We start from the raw sequence: 20,751 nt of genomic DNA on the forward strand, positions 1-20,751 counted from the left end.
TTAGGTACGGGCGACATGGGCTCGCCCATGGCGCCATACAAGCTATAACCGCCACATACACTTGAAACAAATAGCCAAACCGAAAACTGCAGACAAAGATGCTTTCTGCTACTAAGATCAGTGAAATGTAGGCTAAACTGACAAAGGAGTGAAGAGCAGAAATCTCAACTAGCAAGCAAGTCGCAGCAATGAAGAATGCGAAGGGGGGGGGGGGGGGGGGTTCTGGCAGGGGGGAGATTTTCAGCACAACACCGGTCTCAATTTGTAATCAGCATGATGGAATGGAACTCCAAGAGTGTGCAAAGCTGTCATCAAGGCAAAGAGTGGCTACTTTGAAGAATCTAAAATCTATAATATATGTTGATTTGTTTAACACTTTTTGGGCTACTACATGATTCCATATGTGTTATTTCATAGTTTTAATGTCTTCACTATTATTCTACAATGTAGAAAATATTAAAAATAAAGAAAAACCCTTGAATGAGTAGGTGTGTCCAAACTTTTGACTGGTACTGTATACATCCTTTTTCTCTCATTATACAATAGGCTATGGAATTTGATTACATACATTTGAGGCGCCAATTCATGTGATTATGTGGCCTTGTAAAAGTTGGGGAGCATATTCCCAGAAAGTGTGTCAACAGAAGATCTCACACCTCTAATGCACGCAGAACATAGGCTGTAGCCTACATGTGGATAGCTTTTTCTACAAATAATCTACCAATAATTGTCTATATTTTAATAGCCTAATAAAGACAAAGGAAGCGCAGTACAGTACAGTCGTCAGATCACAGACATTAAAACCATCTTCAGATAGGATACACACCGCGCCGGCTGTCACTGCGGAGTGACGCAACCACGTTGTTGGCTGAATGCGATGGCGGACTGCTATGTCCCCAGACCTTACCAGAGATCGAAGGGAGAAAGTCATTGAATTTGCACCGGAACCGTTATATCGTAATCAAACCACCTGTTATAGAGCGGGAGGATTCTGTTCCGCCATCCCTCTTAAGAATAGTATGGGACAGAGTTTATTTGGAGTACGTTATTTTGGACAAGACAGAGTGCGCTAGTGCAGGCTGCCGCATGCGAGCCAGCAAGTTGACAGATATAACAAAACTCGAGTCAACAGGGGACAGTCCTAAAAGGAATTACGGAGGTTGAAGATATAGCTGCTTAGACAAAATGAAATTCGCGGAGCACCTTTCGTCTCATATTACTCCGGAATGGAGGAAACAGTACCTTCAATATGAGGTAATTTCACACGATTGTGTTTAGAAGTAATGCTTTCTGATTTAAAGTGAGAAAAGTCCCTCTAATCCATCGTTTAATGAATACCTACTGAATTAATAGCATAATATGGTTCGCTATTAGTCTTGGTACATTTTATTAATCTTGATTTGTGTTTTTGTTACAGCTGTCACTTTAACTTTTAGCCTACTTCTTGAATTGTGTAACAAAAGATTGCTTGGATAGGCTACTAGATAAGGATAGTCTATAGTTTATGGTTGGCTATTGCATAAGCTGTAACTTTCCTTTTGATAAACCGTGCTTTCTTAGTCTTTTTTTGTTTGTTTTTAATTTAGTGTTGTTTTGTCATTTTAGGTCATGATTTTATGCATCCTAGTTATCTTTGTGCAACCATTCCTGAAGCTGTCACTTTAATTGTAGAAGCCTTTTGTTCATAGATAACATACTTGCTATTCATAGACCCTAAGCATTTATTCATTTTGTTAATTGTTATTTTATTTAGGTTAGTGATTATATTTACGGGATACATTATTATCTTTCTCTATATTTGTTGATGTTGACATATATCTGTCACCTGCTCAGGTCGCCATCGCGTGCGCTTCATCCTACATTACATTGGAACACTGAACAATTAGGATAGTATTTATGTGGCTTAGTCCGTTATTGTTTTCCAGTGTTGGAAACCAGACCTAAAATATTTTTCAGAATGAGAAATGTCACTTTTTCAAATATTATTTTAAAACATAACTATATATAAATGATTATGCATAGGATATTCTCTGTTAATGGGTAAAATCACAATACAATGTTTTCATTATAATTCATAAAATGTTACTGTCCTGAAACATTTTTCCTTGTGACACAACATATTTGATTGAATAACGCTATTATGTAAGTTATTTTGTTAATTGCAATTTTTGTAAATTAGATATTATGCCTTGCTTTGTTTGACAAGCATTAATTGAACGGACCAAAATCACAAAGTCTAAAACTGGCCATGTTTGGTTGTATCTATGGTTTGGAGAGATCAGAGTAAGGGTACATCCAGGTCAAGGTCTTTGTTGGGATATGTATGAGCATTTTCAGGGTCACACCCCACATCTTCTTGGTTCACATTAAGAGCCTGAGTGAGGACAGGCTCTGACAAGGCTGCCCCATTCCATTTTGTTCTATGAATTATAGACAAAGATGCTGATGCAAGCCTCTGGAAGAGTCTGAGTCTGCATTCCACTATCAAACCTGCATGCCTCACTATGTGGCCATATACCATACTATAAAAAATATATGTTTATATACATCTTATAAATACCTTTATTGATCTACCTAACTCGTTAAGTAGGTATAGGAAGGTCTATGCGGTCACTTGGATGTGGTGAAGGTAAAACACATATGGCCATATTAGTCTTTGTCTATACTTGCAGCCTGACGCATTTAGTACGGGGACCAATACATGTCCATATCAGCCATTTTACACCTCAGTCGGCTCTGAGATGGATGACCTGAGATGAATGACGGATTCTCTGGCATAGATTGGCATACCATCAATTGCTATGCCATGGATAAATAATCAGTGTTACTAACTAAATCACTTTGCTTTGTGAGGTAGTGGTTGATGAGTGGACTTTGTCTTTTTTCTCTGAGTGTGAGGGATGTATTGTTTGATCTTGCATTAATTAGGCTTGCGCGCTGGATTGATGGGGAACTGGTCAGAAATATTCTGATAAAAAAATATAGCACTTTACATTAAGTTAAGAGCCTCTGAATCTTAGAGAAGATGGATAACTTAATTTTATCCCCTGGAAATATTAAGGGAATAAGGTTATGGGCAATTCGAGGGTAATGGAATTGCGCTGAGACTTAGATGTTTCACTTCATGTAGGCCCCCCCCCAAAAAAAACACATACAACTCTATGTACAAGGACTACTTTTAACAATTTACACTGAACATTTTACAAAAACACATTCACTGAAAGAACTGTGCAGATGTAAAATCTCCCTCCGTTTTTATATGTGACCACGTTTTTTCAAAAACCAAAAACAATGTCTGTGGACGTTGAAATCAAGGCCAGGGCGGACTGACCAAATTTGAACTACTTTTCAACGTCCATGGACGTCCGGTGTCGGTGCTCAGTGGGTAAGGATGCTGGTTACAGTAAATGGAAAGAGAGGGGGCTCATGGGTAGGGTTCAGTAAGAGTCGGGACAGGTGACATTAACTAGAGAGAAAAGACAGAAAAGCAGAGCGAGAGAGGGATAGATAGAGAGAGAGGGAGAGGGAGGGGTTGTCCAGACTGTTTTCACACTTGCTTTGACCACCAGACGACAGAAAGAGAAAGAAAATGGTAATGAGTTGAACATAACAGTATTCCGTTGGAAGAGAGGACTGTAGCAGTTGACCCATCTGTGGTTTGTGACTACTATGATTTCACATTGTAGCCAATTCAATTGCACTAATTCCGTTAAAGATTATTTAGGAAATTTCGTTAACAATTTGCTAACAACATTTCAAGTTTGAATCAGTTAATAATTCATAAATCAAATAGGTATCAGTAAAAACACTAACTAACTGCTAGGTCTAGATGTACTTGTTACTTGTGTGAACTTTCATTATCCTCCCTCTTCATGAGGGAGAGAAATTAGAAAATATGATGTGGATTTTTGGTAACAGAATTTTAAGACACAGGGCAATGTTTCTTAAACTTACGTAAGGAACATAATTTATCCAAACTAAATATAAGTGTTGATATTAGTTGTCAGGGGTCTTTACTTCAACATTATTATGTTTTGATGTATTTCTAATACCTTTTAAGACTTTTCCTGGTAGATGTGGTCTAAGACCCCTTTTCCATTTGTTTGACCACTAATCAAAGCCTTTGCTTAATCCTAGTATTTAGAGTAGAAAATGGTTGAAAATGTTATAAATGCCTTAATTTGACACCAGATTTGACATGCTTCTATGTACTTCACGTTGGAGCTCATGGTCCTTTTACATGTACATGTCTGTTTATTGCCAAAACAGAGTAGAGATCACTCTGTCCTTGAGACGTTTGTTGAACAAGGCTTTGTGGAGGAAACATCAGCAACAACAAGTCTGGCTGTTATCCCCACCCTTTAGTTTGGTCTGTCAAGCGTTTTTACCATCCATCAATGACCTTACTCTTTCTTTTATTTTTCCAATGCAACATTGTCTGGATTCTTCAAAATGCCTTTGGCTACAACAGGACAGCTGGGTAGGCTGCTTGGGAGAAAAGATGCCTCTAATCACTAAAACGCTTGCATGTGAATTGAGGAATTGACAAGGTGATAAAGTAATGAAGTCTGCTCATCCTATGAGACTGTCCATTTTAAACACCTGTTTAGCGTTGAGGTCTGCTGCTGCTCATTAGGAAAGCAGAGCTCATTCCTGTGTGATATGCTGGCATTATTACAGAGTAATCTCACTCTTCTAGATAATATGAAAACAAACAACATTAGACTGCTCCGTTTGTCCTTTCTCCTTTTTGTTTTATCTCATGGACATTTTCCTTTTGGCTAGTGCAGTTGGTACATGGTCTTGGTTCTTGGTTCCAGGCTGGCCCTTGGTCTGGTTCCTGGTCTGTTCTGTGTGAGTGTGGTAAAGCAACAGAAGCCGTAACATGAGCAAGGTGGAGAGGGTAATGTGGCAGCGTGGGTGGGCGATAGAAGGAAGCCTCTTGTGCTTTTACCTCTGCAATCGAATCACTTGCGTGGGTTTATATGTTCAGGAGAATGCTTGTGTAAGCGAAGTTCCTATTCCTAAGGGACATGAAATTATTATCATAAGCAGGTACACATGTTAATTACATGCAGTGGTTACTGTGTGGGGCTCATTTCCCACTCTAGCCTCTCTGTGCAGTGTTCCAACTGTTAGGTAGGCATATATGCAGGTTTTTGAGCGCTGCCAGTGGCACACATTGCAAGATGACTCACTGCATAAACTGGATAATGTGAACCATAAATACAAATGATTGGTTCATATAAACATTTTCACTATTCCAACCACTGACATTAACAAAAGATGCATGGTTTAAATGAGAACAGAAATCATTGCACATGACATGATGAATATGATCATGCTAGCCTATAGCCAACACAAAACGACACACTTCTGGTGTAATGTATGCATCTTACTTAGACAACAGAGATGGCATGGCGAGCTTCCCACACCTCATCCTCTATCCCCTACTGAGAAGGCATCTGGTCTCGGTCAGTCCTGCACTCAGAGATCCACTCAGTTAAAGTGATGATGAGAATCATCGGAGTTTCAGATCTCAGACCACCCAGCACCTGCAGTATTGTAGTTGATATAGTTATTTTTTACTACTGTACATCTCAACAGAAGACTATCAGCCCAATTAGGTGTGGGGAGACCTGCAGGTTGATCTCTGTAAGCTGGTGTACTATACTACAGTCGGAGCATGCAAAAAAGAGCCGCCCTGCCCTGCCCCCTTTACCATCGGTGCTATTGCCATGGCAATATGCCTACATCTTGATGAATGTGTCCCTTCTGTCTCTTCCAACTATTAGTCTGGACGGTAAGCCCTGCTACATGAACCACAGGTGGTCTCCTGAAAAGAATGTTAACTACAAATGAAGTGTTCTATATGAGCAGAGAGTAATATCTGACTGCAGTGTTGGTGTTCAGGTTGGAAAATGAGCAAACAGTTTCTAAGTAGGTTCCTCCCACATAGGATTAATTATCATCCTTTCCTCTCATATATCAACGTTATCCAAACATCAGATAAACCGTTCCAGAGACTGGGGGAATGGAACATAAGCTACACATATGGTTGTCAAGAAGATACTTTTTTCTTCATTATGCGTCATTATTTAAATTATTCTTTGTCACATCTAAGCTTTGAATAAAAAAAATATTGGTTGGAAACTGTTGCACAGGACACAAAGTTCATCATGCGGGTATGTGTCTATCCCACTGAAGGCCCAAGCGTAGTTGTTTTGACTGGACGTCCAAGAAACGTGTTCACAATTACTGCTATTGCCCCAGAGTTAGATTGGTAGGGAGGAATAGTGATATATTCAGGTCCAGGCCTCACAGAATAAAGTCATGTTAAGACGTATCTCGTAATTATCTGTCCGTATCCATTATCTGCAAGGTCAGAGTGATCGAAGGAAATAACCACATTCTGTAGAAAGAGGTGTTTGTAGTATAGGCTACGCTGCAAAAATTGAAATCTAAGTAAGATTAAATATCTTAAATCAAGGCAATATATGCTTGTTTTTTGTCGGACAAGATATTTCTTCTTACCAGGCAGTTTTAATGTTCGAGCATTTCACTTGTTTCAAGCTTTTCTTGTCCTTAATTATCTTAATAAGATAATATAACTTGTTACTGAGACTGTGTTACTGGTTCTGAGTAACTTAATGCTCGAAACTAGAATGACCAGAATTATAAAGCTGTTTGATCAACACTGACAAGTACAAAACTGCTTTGTCAAAGTCAGAGTTTCTTATTTCAAGCATCTTATCCTTTTCATCTCTTCACATATTAAGAACAGATAACGACCAAATGGAATTCACTGTTTTATTGTCAATCTTACACACAGCACAGCAATCATTATGGGGCAGCAGGGAGCCTAGTGGCTAGAGTGTTGGACTAGTAACCGAAGGTTGCAAGATCGAATTCCCGAGCTGACAAGGTAAAAATCTATCGTTCTGCCCCTGAACAAGGCAGTTAACCCACTGTTCCTAGGCCATCATTGAAAATAAGGATTTGTTCTTAACTGACGTGCCTACTTAAATAAAATAAAAATACATGTAGACACAGAACAAAGACAGTACACTTTTCATATCTTGGGAACACACTATGAGTCATTTGAACTGTTGTACAATTCTATTACATCCCCAAGATGGTATTTGACTTGTACATACGTTTGGCTCTTGTTGCTAATTGTGTAATAAGAGGTAAAATAAACCAGTTTTCAGCATCCACTAACTCAGTGGCCTCTGCAAGGTGTGGGACCTCAACTTGATAAGCCATGACGTTTCTATCAAAGTGTATAGTTTGAAGTGGTTGATATTCCAAACAATAAAGCCTAGAATCAACAAGAAATATGTTTTTGACCAGTCCAAATTCTGGCATATTCCCATTCAGTACTTTGGCAAAGATCATGGACTTCTGAGTTATGTATTTACTACAGTTGATTTGGTTTACTTCATTGAAACCTAGGAAGCCCCTCAATTTTCCACGTAAATATTGTAGATCTTTAACCTCTGATAAAGGGTCCCATCTCCCTTTTAATTTGAAAAAATTGGGTGCATTGAACTGTCAACATTTTGGCAGCTTTCATATATTTGGTTCTGATTGATCAAAGACTTGCAAATATTTTAAAAATTGAGCTTGGAAGCTCATTGTTTAAAGAAACAATGTTTAGACTCAAACCGCATACATATGTCTAACCATTGGACCCAATGACTTTATCTGTGATGGCAAATGTATCATATAATGCTGTTTAGGTGTAACAATGCGGTCTGGAAAAAGCTCCTTCCAATGCTTCAAATGATTTTCAATGAGTAACTTCAACCTAGACACAGTCACAATGGAAAGAACAAATACTATCTGTACAATCTCTATTAGATCGATTATCAGTTGTATATATGCATTGACTTCCAAAGTCTCCAAAACAAATGGCAATATCCTTAGCAGGACAAGCATTTGCCCAGATGACTGTTTTAGTTTACCATCACTTGACGTTAATGTACAAACAGAAATTGGGGATCGCCGATCTCTAACATCTAGAGAGGAATAAGGGAATCAATCAATCTGTCCTGACACAACAAGATGATTCAAAACACATTTGATTTCCAATGGGGCTATGCCCTCCAAAATCACATGCATAATGTCTTGCAGAGTTTGTTGTATGATATCAAAGGTTGGGAATTCAACTAACTTGCTCCTTCTATTGATCCCATATGTTGTTCTCAGGCTGTTGCGAAGCAAGTCCGTCTGTGCCTTTTCTATTTCATCACACTGTCTGACATGCTTCTCCAATGTCCTTTTAGTATATGCATCCTCATTGAAGTGTGACTGCATGTCCTCAAAAGAACACTCACTGTGTCTGCACTTACTGTAGGCAAAGCCCACACTCTCTTTGAACCCTGCCAGTTTATGTTGTGCCCGGGTGTCTCCACAGAGAGAGACCATGGCACCATATATCGTTAATAGTTTGCATTTTAACTCCACTGTACAATGCATCCGTGTCTTCCTTGATTCTATTCAATTTTACATCTACACCAGATTGACGGAGGTCTGCTGATCTAGCCATGGCAAGTAGCCTGATAGCAGCCAGTTTAGACCTGTATTTTGGATGTATATTTCCTAGGGTGTAGTACACCATTAACAACTTGTTTTTTGATGCAAAGGATCCTAGTGGATTACAGATCTCTATTTCATTCGTGTACGGAACAATCTGCAATGCATTTGGTTTCTCTGAAAATAAGGAATGTGATTTTAGAAGAGCACCATCAACAATGTCATGAGAAAATCTTTCCCTGCACATCTGGGGTCCCTTTTCAACCATAGACAAAATCCTTGGGTGTGATAAGAACTGTAAGAACTGATAAGAACTAGCCTCTATCTCTGTTTAATTTGAGAGATGTAAAATGTGACAGGGAATTGTGTCCATCAGACATCATGGTTAAATACAACGGCACTGATGTCCTATAACTCCGCCTGGAATCATTATCTTCACACATCTTGCGGATTGTTGCCGAAGGATGGTTATTTTTCCCTGTAGACATTATGTACTGAGTTTGGAAATTTCAGATATACTTTCAATATATTACTTAGTTTTCTGGTCTTCTTTCTTCATTTGTGTGAAGTAATTGACTTATCATACTATTCATGAGAATGGCTATGTAAGTAGATTACTTGAATTTATCAATCAATAATATCTTGTTCATTACGTTAACCCCACTAACTATTGCAATCATTTACTCATATGAAAAGGCGTTGATTGATTGGATTAAACATCAACAGGTCATTGCTTGTACAGTAGAGAAACTGATGAGGGATTATCCCTCTGTTTTTTCCTTTTCCAGGCGTTCAAGAGTATGCTGTATGCAGCCCAGGACCAGGCCCCATCCATAGAAGGTAAGTCAACTCCTGGTCCACGGACAAAATGAGCTTGCCCCGCACCCGTACTGACATCCCGAAATAACAGGCCCTGCTAAAAATAGAGGAAATTCCAGTGATCATCCAGCCACCCCTCACACGACCCAGCAGCCACTGGGTGCAGTGACTTCCCCACCACTGTGCAGTGCTGAGATAAGGCCTTAGGCTATAATTAATATACAACGTCAGGCTGCTAGCGAGGCGTGACAGGGACCAGCGTAATGGTTTGTTTTTAGATGCAGAGTGATGGCAGTTAAGAGTTCTTCAGTTGCAGTGCAGTTAGTCACTGGATGACCACACTCAGGGTCCTCTTATAGAAGTCCTCTAAATACAATGGTCGCATAATACATGCTCAACATCCAACAACAATATTTAGATTAATGCCCGAGTTGTCATGCTAGAATTGGTTTACATGACAGAATGTATATCCTACTTACATCATACACAGAAGTGCTGCTCTGTGTGGAGGACTGCGTGAGGACTCTCCCCAGACGTGATGGTTGAACGGTCTGCCACTGATCTGTGAACAGTGTCTAGTTCTAGTTCACTGGGGAGCTGCATCTCTCTGAAGGTCTACTTCCAGGAGACTGGGCCGACGGGCCGGGCCTTTCTGTTAAGGTGTGAGAGAGACATTATTTCCAGTCAGTGGCTCTGTGTGTGTGTGTGTGTGTGTGTGTGTGTGTGTGTGTGTGTGTGTGTGTGTGTGTGTGTGTGTGTGTGTGTGTGTGTGTGTGTGTGTGTGTGTGTGTGTGTGTGTGTGTGTGTGTGTGTGTGTGTGTGTGTGAGAGTGGTGTGTCCAAGCCTCCTCTGGTCTGACTTTGATGTTTCCAAAACCAAAGTTCCGGTGGAATGGGAAAGAGGAAGTTGGCAGGTGCGGTTGACAGGCTAGGAGATGAACAGGGCTGGAACGAGCATGCAGGAAAAAGAAGCAGAACTGAGAATTTGCTCAATGCTGCTCGGGACCCACTCTTACTGTGTCCAGGTTGACAAGTTGAAGGTGTGGTCGGTTTCCGCTATACGACTCCAAAAGAAGACTCACTCACCACTCATGAAGCATGGAATAATCTGACAAAGACCACACTGTCAGCCTGTGTTTATAGTCTCTAGTACAGTAGTCTCTAGTCGCATCGTGGTGAGAGGAGAAAAGCCTAGTGAACAACCGTTGACAGTACGATTAATCAGCCAAACTTTCACCTCATATTTCAACCAATGATGGCATGTGAAGCCTAAATGACAGAGTTGTCTGTGTCTAGTTTGGTGATAACATATGAGCTGTCTCCTTTAAACATTCTCCTGAGGGTGTGAGGTTGGCCTTATCCCCAAGATGGCTGATGAATCACATCCTGTCTGCCCCCTGTCAGAGCTGCCATATGTAGGTCACTCCTGAAGCCACCATGAAGAGTAAAATAATGGAAAAACAGAGAAATAGGAGAAGGAATACATGGGACCAGCTGCTGTACTGGAACACATATTGAAGGTTGTTGAATTGTTAGATACTAACAATTCACTGTTGGAGTGACCTACACTGTTGCACTGTTGGAGCTAGGAACACGAGCATTTCGCTACACCCGCTGTAACATCTGCTAAATGTGAGCAATACAATATATTTTTTATATTATTGTTTAATTTCTTTACCCCCTTTTTCCCCCAATTTCGTGATATTCAATTGGTAGTTACAGTCTTGTCCCATCGCTGCAACTCCCGTACGGACTCAGGAGAGGCTATGGGCAAGAGCCATGCATCTTCCAAAACACGACCCCGCCAAGCCGCACTGCTTCTGGACACACTGCTCGCTTAACCTGGAAGCCAGCTGTACCAATGTGTCGTGGGAAACATCGTACTCCTGGCGACCATGTCAGCGTGCATGTGCCCGGCCCACCACAGGAGTCGCTAGAGCACAATGGGACAAGGACAACCCGGACGGCCAAACCCTCTCCTAACCCGGACGACGCTGGGCCAATTGTGCGCCGCCTCATGGGTCTCCATGAGCTGCGACACAGCCTGGGATCAAACCAGGATCTGTGGTGACGCAGCTAGCACTGTGATGCAGTGCCTTACACCGCTGCGCCACTCGGAAGGCCCTGTGACCAATACAGTTTGATTTGATTTGATTTTGAACCCCTGCACTTCAGCGCCAGACACTTTACTTTTCATATAAGGAACGAGATTAACAGGCTTCCCGTGAAATACACGCTTAGCACAGCATTTCTCGTCACACAGACCCTATTTCAAATCTGATTGAGTTAAAAAAAAGGGATGATTTGATTAAATCACCCCTCAATGAAAGAGTAATTACGGGAATGTGATTTCTGAGATGTTTTTCTCTCTCTCGACGGCGAGGCCTGCCGTGTCTGAGTCAGGTTTGGTATTCTGTGAGAGTACTGGTGCCTCCGGGAGACAATTTACTGGGTTATTACCGCTCCCTCTTGCTGACCCGCTACCTGATATAGTTATAGTAGAGATTCAACATGAAGGAATACAGCACTTCAAAGCCTCTGTAAGGGCCTTCTCTTCATCCAGGCTTCTATCAGATACCCCAGAAGTGCATGTTACTCCAACCAACAAGGAAATTGGGCAGTTGTAGTCCCGTAGGGTTTGAGATTCTTGCTATGTTTTATACATGCCTTTTCAAGGATTAAGGTAGGATATGCCCTACAGTATGTGTATGATGAGCACTGTGAACAGGGCATTGGAAGACTAAGGGGATATGAAGTTCAGCTCCACAAGTTGAGCTCCACAAAGCGTCTGTCAACAAGCACCCCAAGACATTGATGGGTAGCGGCAGGGGTAGCAGCACAGTGGGTTGTGTCCACTGTTCTCAACACCGTAGGCTTTCCTGTGGTCAGGCTGAGGGCATTGTTTGGATGGTTTGGATGTGAGAGACATTTTAGAAAGATATGAATGATACAACTCCTGACACAATACTGTATTGGCCATACAATACTACCTGTTGTGTTGATGAAGATTTTAGTCTGTAGTCAATTCCCAAACAATTGCTACACTGTGACCTTCTCTATATAGGAGTAAACATAAACCTGTTTTCAGGACTGATGAGGAAAGTCATTTTTTAATTTTGATAGAAATGCATTGATCAGCGCTACCTACCTGACTCGGATAAATGTTCAGTAATTAAGAGAGCTTTTTCTAGTTCCATACAGCACCAGAGTGCTTGTAGTGTCTTCTATGGCATTTAACCTCTTGGGAGATCCTTTGTTCTTGCTCCCTAGTTTTAATTAGAACAGCGTTTGCACTGCAGCTCAGTCCAGGAGAATGAACTGAGGAGCATCTGGCCTGAGCTCAGGCTCCTCCTCTCTGTCTCTCTCCAGTAAGATTGAATTAGATCAGGGATGGGCAACTTTGATGGGGGTTGGGGGCCGCAAAGAATCTGAACTCATCATGAGGGCCTGCAGTGGCTCGCGGGTCTGCTAACCCACATTCAAACACACACATGCAGTCAACTGATTTGTGCAAACAATTTACTACTTAACTCTCTTAACTAAATACATTGTACCAGATTTGGTTAATTTCCTGCAATAACAAATTCAATGGGGGCCACCTGGAGGTGCCCAGCGTGCCCGGTCGGTATTCGGCCATGGTTATTACAAGTTTAGATAGCTGGCTAGACTAATTTATCAATCACAAAAACGGGCTAATTGAGTGACTGTCAGTGAGTGACATAACAAGAGGAATGCTGCTGATGCACAACCAAGTTTCCAAATTGCACCTCGTGTATTCTACTATTCTAACTCTCAACAATGAGACCCTGACTGAGTTCAAAAGAAAAAGGCCCCGTTTTTGGAAATTGATCCGCGGGCCTACAAACGGGGGGTCTCCCTAAATTAGATCAAGTCCAATTCAATTAGCCTGCCGATTATGAGATTTTAAAACAATAACTGCAGATAACCACAGCAATGGGAGGAATTAGTGTGCCTCCGGAACTATTTATCAGTATTGTTACATGCCATAGTGGCCTAGTCTATTGGCAGAGTTACATCAGGGGTGATCTAGGATGGGGAAGGGCGGGGTCCACCCCCTCCCCCCATAGCTTGACCAAGGTAGAGGAGGAATGTGGGGGAAGGGTTGTGCTATTGACTGCTCACAGGAGGACACCATAAAGATGATTTCCCACAGCCAAGCACGTACACTAAGTTAGCTGAGGTCTTTGTCACAAACTGGCAGTAAAATGTTTTATAGTCTCTCTAGGTTGCTCTATAATACATAGCTTGGAGGACTGAAAGCCATACGTGAAACTGCAGATTGAATGGAATGAGGGGAGTCTTTACGTGTCTTCCCCTGAGTACATTGGTTGTTGATGTTTGATGCATAATGCCTCTGTATCTGTGAGGTTCAGTGTTATTGCTGTATGGAGCAGTAGCAGTTTGAGACGGACTGTAAAAGGATAAAGCACCATAATAAAGAATGATAGCTCAGTTGGGCAGAAGAGCAGCCTTCTGGACAGGCTGAGCCCTCCCCCTCTTTCCTCGCAGCAGTCCCACTGACCACTGTTTCTGACCCAGCAGGCAACATGGCCCTCAGTGCAGCCTGATTACACTGTTATTGCAGTGGAATATTATATGACTGTTCCAGAGGAGGCTGGTGGGATGAGCTATAGGAGGAAGGGCTCATTGTAATGGCTGGAATGGAATATATGGAACGGTCTCAAACAAATGGAAACCACATGTTTGACTACGTTACATGTATTCCATTCCAACCATTACAATGTGCCCGTCCTCCTATATCTCCTCCCACCAGCCTCCTCTAGACTGTTCATACCTTGATTACACATCTAGCCTTTGTGTTTTGTATGGAATACAATAGATGTTATAAAGTATGTGTTTATACTATACTGCTAGCTATTGGCTCAGCCAACCATCTTCAGCCCCTTTGTCATGTGGAGTTTTTCTTCCTGTGTAGCTCCTCATAGAAATCCAGGGGTGTCTCCTGAAACCTCAAAACCGTTTAATGTTTTATGCAGCTGAATCAATAACAGCAGAAAAGCAATTGTGTCTCAACTTCAGCCCTCAGGTTCAATAGCAGCAGATGGGCTCCAGCACACTTCAGGTAACTCAGACCGAAGAGCCCACCAATCAGATTATTATGTAGGAAACTGACATGGAGGGAGAAAATATTAGAAGTTATCTTGCTGGTTGTAAAATTGGTGAGATCGTGGTGTGTGTGTGTGTGTGTGTTGTGTTGTGTTGTGTTGTGTTGTGTGTGTGTGTGTGTGTGTGTGTGTGTGGGGGGGGGGGGGTTGGCTGCAGCCACAGACAGACTCCCCAGTCTGCATTGGTGAAGGTCGTCCAGAGTGGAGCAGTAAGCAGAGCTGTTATCAGAGAGGAGAGGGGGACAAGCTTGTTGCATGCTGAGAGAGCAACTAGCAATTAGCCTGCCTGCTTTTCTCTGGTCAAAGACCACTGAACAACACTATGCTCAATCTCTTTCATCCTCAATATGGCAGTCTTTTGTTCACACACCTCAACTGGTCACATTTACTATTGCACTTCAAAGGCACCATTGCATTAATTAAGGAAAATAAACATGGTAGTAAAAACGTCGTCACAATGGCTCCTGTTGCCTCATCGCTGCCATTCCCCTTTTAGTGCCAATTAATTCGTACGAGGAGGAATAGTAATGTGAGATAAGTACGTAATCCACTTAATGAAAGCGCTAACATGAATCACACTCCCAGAGACCTCCACCTTCCATGCTGCTTTCCACTCGCAGCTCTCCGCCTTCTGCGATGGGCGGCCTTCCATTTTGTCTGTTGCTGTTGGTTGCTAAAGGACATGGCTGGCTATTTGAAGCCTGGTGGTGGTATTATTTTAGTGATTGTTATTCCACTCACATGTGTCTAGGTCTAACAGCTATTATTACAGTGGGCCCGGCAATAGGAGAGGCCCCTGTGTGGACCTAAGCAGGAGCTCTGAGCAGGAGCCTTCCCCAGTCTCAGTAGCCCAAGGACACAGCCCTGTACGTTCTGTGGACCAGTAGCCTAGCAGCCAGTGTCTCCCACCAGCTTGCATTATTGATGGGCTGCTTCACAAGCTGCCTCTCTGATTTGGATGAAAATGCTAATTGCTCAGTGTTAGTGGGTTTATTCCTCCTTAGCAGCGCTAGCTGCCTGATGCCATCCGTATCTCAGTTTTCTGGCCGTGCATCTGTAGAAAAAGCCTTGCGTGCTACTGCTTTTACAGTAGGAGGAGAGGAGGAAGAAGCCTGGGGGCATTTATCTAGTGGAGATTGTTAAAGATATCAAGGAGTTGAGGGAAGTGTACGAGGATAATCAACATACTGACTGGTGCTCCAGAGAGGGAGATTGGAGGATGGGGAGGGTCAATAAAGAGCTGAGAGGAAACTCAAGGTTATAGATTAATCGAATCAGGGTAATGAACAATGAAAAAGCAGGGGACTAATTGGATGAAGGAGTGGGGAGATGCGACCTTTTCGCTCCCTCTCCTTACAAGTTGCAGTTTATTGGGATGAATCTTGTCCTGGAGGTAGACCTAAGGTTTCCACTATATGGGCCAGCTGCAAAGTCAAAATGGGTTTTATTTTAGGGTTAGGCATAAGGTTAGCAGTGTGGTTAAGGTTACAGTTAAGGTTAGGTTTAAAACAGTGCTTAATTTGAACAGTATCCGGCACCTCTCCGTTTTGTACCGGAACCTATTTGGCTGGATCCTGTACCTCTCATGGCATGAAATGTATTTTCTCACTTTTTGCAATGTAAACATTTTAACAATAGCAATCTTTCAAGTTGCCTCTTCGTTAATTCTCCTGCCCCCACAAAAAAACATAATGTGAAAAAGTAGATTTTTAGCCTGGCCAAATATTTGGGTTGGGCTGGACTGGGTTTATGGTTTGCGCAACAATGTTACCTATGTTTGAGACCAACTCCTGGTTGTGGCTGTGGCTGTGTGAGAAGTGTGCCAGTATCTTTCACATGACTAGAAGGAGATTCCCTTTCTATGATCTCTCTCCCTCTCTGCTCTGATAGACATGAACCTGCAACTCTCATCTCTCCAGTGTTGTACTTCATCATTTATTTCCTTATAGAATTGCGCAAAGAGTTATGAAGGAACTGCAGCACTCCTTATAAATTGAAATACATTTTCCAAAGTTATATAATTACTGCTGTCTGTTCATAAATAAATGAAGTCATTCAGAATAGCCTACTACACCATGAGAAGGCCTATCATTTAGCCACAGAGCTTTAAAAAAAATATAGCCTAGCTGTGGATTGTAGCTCAATAATTAAGCAATAAGGCCCAAGGTGGTGTGGTATATGGCCAATATACCATGTCCAAGGGCTGTTCTTATACACGACGCAACGTGGAGTGCTAGGACACAGACATTAGCCGTGGTATATTGGCCATATATCACAAACCCCGAGGTGCCTTATTGCTATTATAAACTGGTTACCAACATAATTAGAGCAGTAAAAATAAATGTTTTGTCATACCCATGGTATACGGTTTGATATACCACAGATTTCAGCCAATCAGCATTCAGGGTTTGAACCACCTGGTTTATAACAAGGAATAGCCTACAGTTGGGAACGCGTGGCAAATCTGTCAGTGAAAAAACAGCATGCTGACAAAACAGGCCTTTCGCAATATTAACAGTACAATCGAGGGAAAACACAGGTTGAAAAACAAATGGCTCCTGCTGAAAAGAGAAGGCTATACTTTAGGCTACCAAAATATTTGATCAACTTCCAAATATTGTTTTACAAAGTAAAACGAGAGAGAGAGAGGCTGTTGGTACGAGCACATCGGCAATCACCAGCGAGTGAGCTGCGCATCATTGAGTTAGTCAGTGAAACTGGAAAGCATTTTTAGGACTATAATTTCCTCCTCATATTGTAGCCTACAATATTGTTAGGTTACGCAAAGCCATTTTTATTGATCTCAGTTTGTCAGTGTCAAAGTAGAATAAAAAAAGTAGAAAAAAACATTCTGCCATAGTCTCCAGTCATGTAAAATGACTTAGAGTTGCATGAAATGCGTTTGTAAAAGGCCACATTTTTCCCAGACCGTAGGCTACTAAAAAGGTTCCCCATGTGTGCAACTTCTGTAAGTGCCTCTACTCTACTGCTCTATGTCACTACACACATGTGATGATATGCTGCCTCCAGTACAAGAGAGAGAGAGCCTCCACATTATCTCTGCAGCTATTGTCACGGTCGTCTTGAGGTGAATGAATGGACCAAGGTGCAGCGTGGTATGAATACATCTTTTATTTTACGACGAAGATGAACACGAAACGAAACACTTATACAAACTATACAAAACAACAAACAACCGTGACGCTACAAACGAAAGTGCACACACAAGCTACTTACGTTCAACATAGACAATCTCCCACAATCACCTAAAGCCTATGGCTGCCTTAAATATGGCTCCCAATCAGAGACAATTAATGACATCTGTCTCTGATTGAGAACCAAACCAGGCAACCATAGACTTTCCTAGAACTCTCTCCTGAACACAACCCCATACACTATACAACACCCCCTAAACAATACACACACCCTAAACTAGACAAAACACACAAACTTCCCATGTCACACCCTGACCTAACTAAAATAATAAAGAAAACAAAGAATACTAAGGCCAGGGCGTGACAGCTATAGTGCACAGTGCAAGAGAAGAGGGGAAAAAACCTTGATAGATGAAAGTCCATCTATTATTCATCTGTGAATTATATCTCGCCTGAATGGGTGTTGGGGAAGGGATGTGGGGTAGAGGGTGGGATGGGACAGGGGAGCACCAGGTTATTGGTGCTCGCAGTAGTCCAGGTCTTTCCGTAGAACTGGCACTTAGCCTTTTAAGGTATATGAGCAGTAGGTCTATGCAATCAGTAGGTTAGCGCCATCTCTCTCGTACAAAGGAAGTATGGATGGAGACATCCTTATGGAGACCAGCATGTTAGTGTGCTGTGTGTTGGCAGTAATCTGGGTATCATATGGATGGGCTGATAGCCAACAGACAGACTGAGATGAGAATGAGATGATGCAGGTCTCAGGAGTAAGAGTGTTTGTTCACGATTAAAAGACTCTCAGACATAGTCTCTGCTCAGTTGGCTTGTTCTGTTCACCATGACAGGTTACTGTAGCATTTTTAGTCAGACCAAAACCTAATCAGTTAGCTTGGCGGCTGCCATCTGTCATGTTATGTAAAACGTAACCTTTTTCTTGGATTCATGGACATGATCAATCTTGCATGGGTTGTGGCGTATTGCGTCCTCTTCAAGATTATCAACTTTGATCATGGTTATGGTATTTAAAAAATAAATATTGAATTATTGTGTATTATTCAATCCATATCCATTAAGATTATTACAGCACAATATGTCATGAGTGTGGAGCCCAAAAAGTCAAATACTGTCTGAGAAAAATAGAGACATAGGCTACTATGTCCTTGTCTGTTCTGAGTTTATCGCATCTCTCTCTCACAGAGTGCACAAACACCCAGGCGTAGGAGGGGGTGAACTATAGACAATGGTGGCAGTACCATCCGCTGAGGTATTTCAAGTCCCTTTTATTTGTGTTGAGGCAAATGAAATGCATTCATTACATGCTCTTCTAATCTTTCAGGTAAACAATTAGTCTTCAAGGCTGCTGAGCTGGGGAAATGAGAAACTGTTCATTATCTACAAGCATAATTAGTTTAATTGGGAACGATGTTCAACTCGCACAAAGCTATTTCTTAATCACGTTTTTCCCCCATTGACTTCTTTCGCCTCAAACGTATCACTTCACTTTGAAACTATCGCAGTACTGTATGTATAAACACACAATACGAAGTGTTGTGCCCCTGTGTGTGTTTGTGTTTGTGCATGGGCACACGCGCCAGCAGTGTGTAGGAGAAACAGTGTCCTTCAGAGCTCAAATCTGCCCGTCTGTCCATTGTCCCTCTGGAGAGATGGCTGGAGACTGTTAGCTGATTGGCTGCTGGTATCTTCCTGGGTAACCTGCTGTCAGGTGGCTGTTGTTTGATGTCTGTGTCGGCCCCTCCCTCCCTCTATCTCCCACTATCTCGCCCACTGACTCTCTTTAATCTATATTCTAATGCTCAGCAGGGGGAGCAGGAGATGACACGGGGGAGCAGGAGGGAGCAGGAGAGAGCAGGAGATGACAGGGGGAGCAGGAGATGAGGTTGGAGACAGAAAATAGCTCAGAAATTCTCAAACTAGATGGAAGATTATGGTAAAGCTTCTTCCCTATCTGCTATTGACAGATTCATTGTATACAACGGCAGGACTACATGCTCTATTTTACTCTGTCTACCTGGCAGCAATCAAAGAGGGATCTATTTCAAATGGCCAGTAGGAACTAGGAAACATACTTTTTTCAGAATGTATCCAACTGCTTCTGTTAGCAGAGCCATGTTGGTTTAAATTGAGTGTCTTCCCATGGGGTCAGTGTGGGTGTGTGAGAGAGAGCGAGAGAGAGAGCGGGAGTGATAGAGAGGGAGAAATTGGCCATTTCTGCAATGAGATGGAGCTCCCCCTGCTCAGTTGTGCCTCTGGGATAAACTAGGAGAGGAAGAGAGACTGGTGACATTGACAGTGAATGGAAGACAGTTCAGTGGGGAGCTGGAGCCTTGGGGACCAACTTTTCTCTCCTCTGTTAAGTGCTCTCATTACAGGGATGGACAATTAAGTGTTTTTACATAATGTTGCAAAATGTCACTGAGAATAGCAATGGGTCACCTCTCCACTTTGTTTTTACTTCAAGAGGATGGCCATATGAAGCACATTTGAGGGCAGGGGGTCAAAGCATTGAGGAAGTAAAGTAATATGGTATTCTGATTCTTTAAAATGTAATTCATATCCAGTGGCATGGGAGTAGAGTGCAGTGAATCAATTATTCAATGATATTGTTCCTGGACAACTTGTTATTTTATATTAAATGTTGAATTATTAACTGTGTGTTAGATTGGAAATATGGCCTCTGTTCACCATTCTCGTAATTTATCCCAGTTACAAAAAGCCACTGTTAAGTTAGACATACAGTGTATTTAGAGGATTGGACAGCTAGAACGTACAAACCATAATTTATGTGGAAAGGAAAATGTTTGTGCTACAGCAATATTTCACACAGCTGAGTATGTTCATTATCAGTAAAGTAATGCAGTTGTGACTCAAGTGGGTATGGAGGTTATCCTGAAATAGACCATATTATCATTATCAAAGATCCAAGTTTCAAAGATCCAGGAGAACTGAATGGGCCAATTGCAACCATTGAAAGCCGCCAGATTATCGCCAGTTGATCTCACGTTAAACCATCAATACGTGCTAAAATCACCCGCACAGCTGATCTCAATTGCAGCCAACATTGGCCAGCGAATT

At 41.9% G+C, this 20,751-nt stretch overlaps 1 protein-coding gene across 1 annotated transcript in view; it reads left to right on the forward strand.

The window, feature by feature from the left end:
- The first annotated feature begins 4,885 nt into the window (after positions 1–4,885).
- xpr1a (xenotropic and polytropic retrovirus receptor 1a) overlaps positions 4,886–20,751 on the forward strand; it is a 99,700-nt gene continuing 83,834 nt past the window's right edge. The window contains exons 1-2 of the mRNA XM_038998932.1: positions 4,886–4,903; positions 9,327–9,378. Of these exons, the coding sequence (XP_038854860.1) occupies positions 4,886–4,903; positions 9,327–9,378 (70 nt within the window). The remainder of the gene's footprint in view (positions 4,904–9,326; positions 9,379–20,751) is intronic.

The sequence above is a fragment of the Salvelinus namaycush genome, chromosome 8 (genome assembly GCF_016432855.1).
Source record: "Salvelinus namaycush isolate Seneca chromosome 8, SaNama_1.0, whole genome shotgun sequence".
Taxonomy (NCBI): Eukaryota; Metazoa; Chordata; class Actinopteri; order Salmoniformes; family Salmonidae; genus Salvelinus; species Salvelinus namaycush.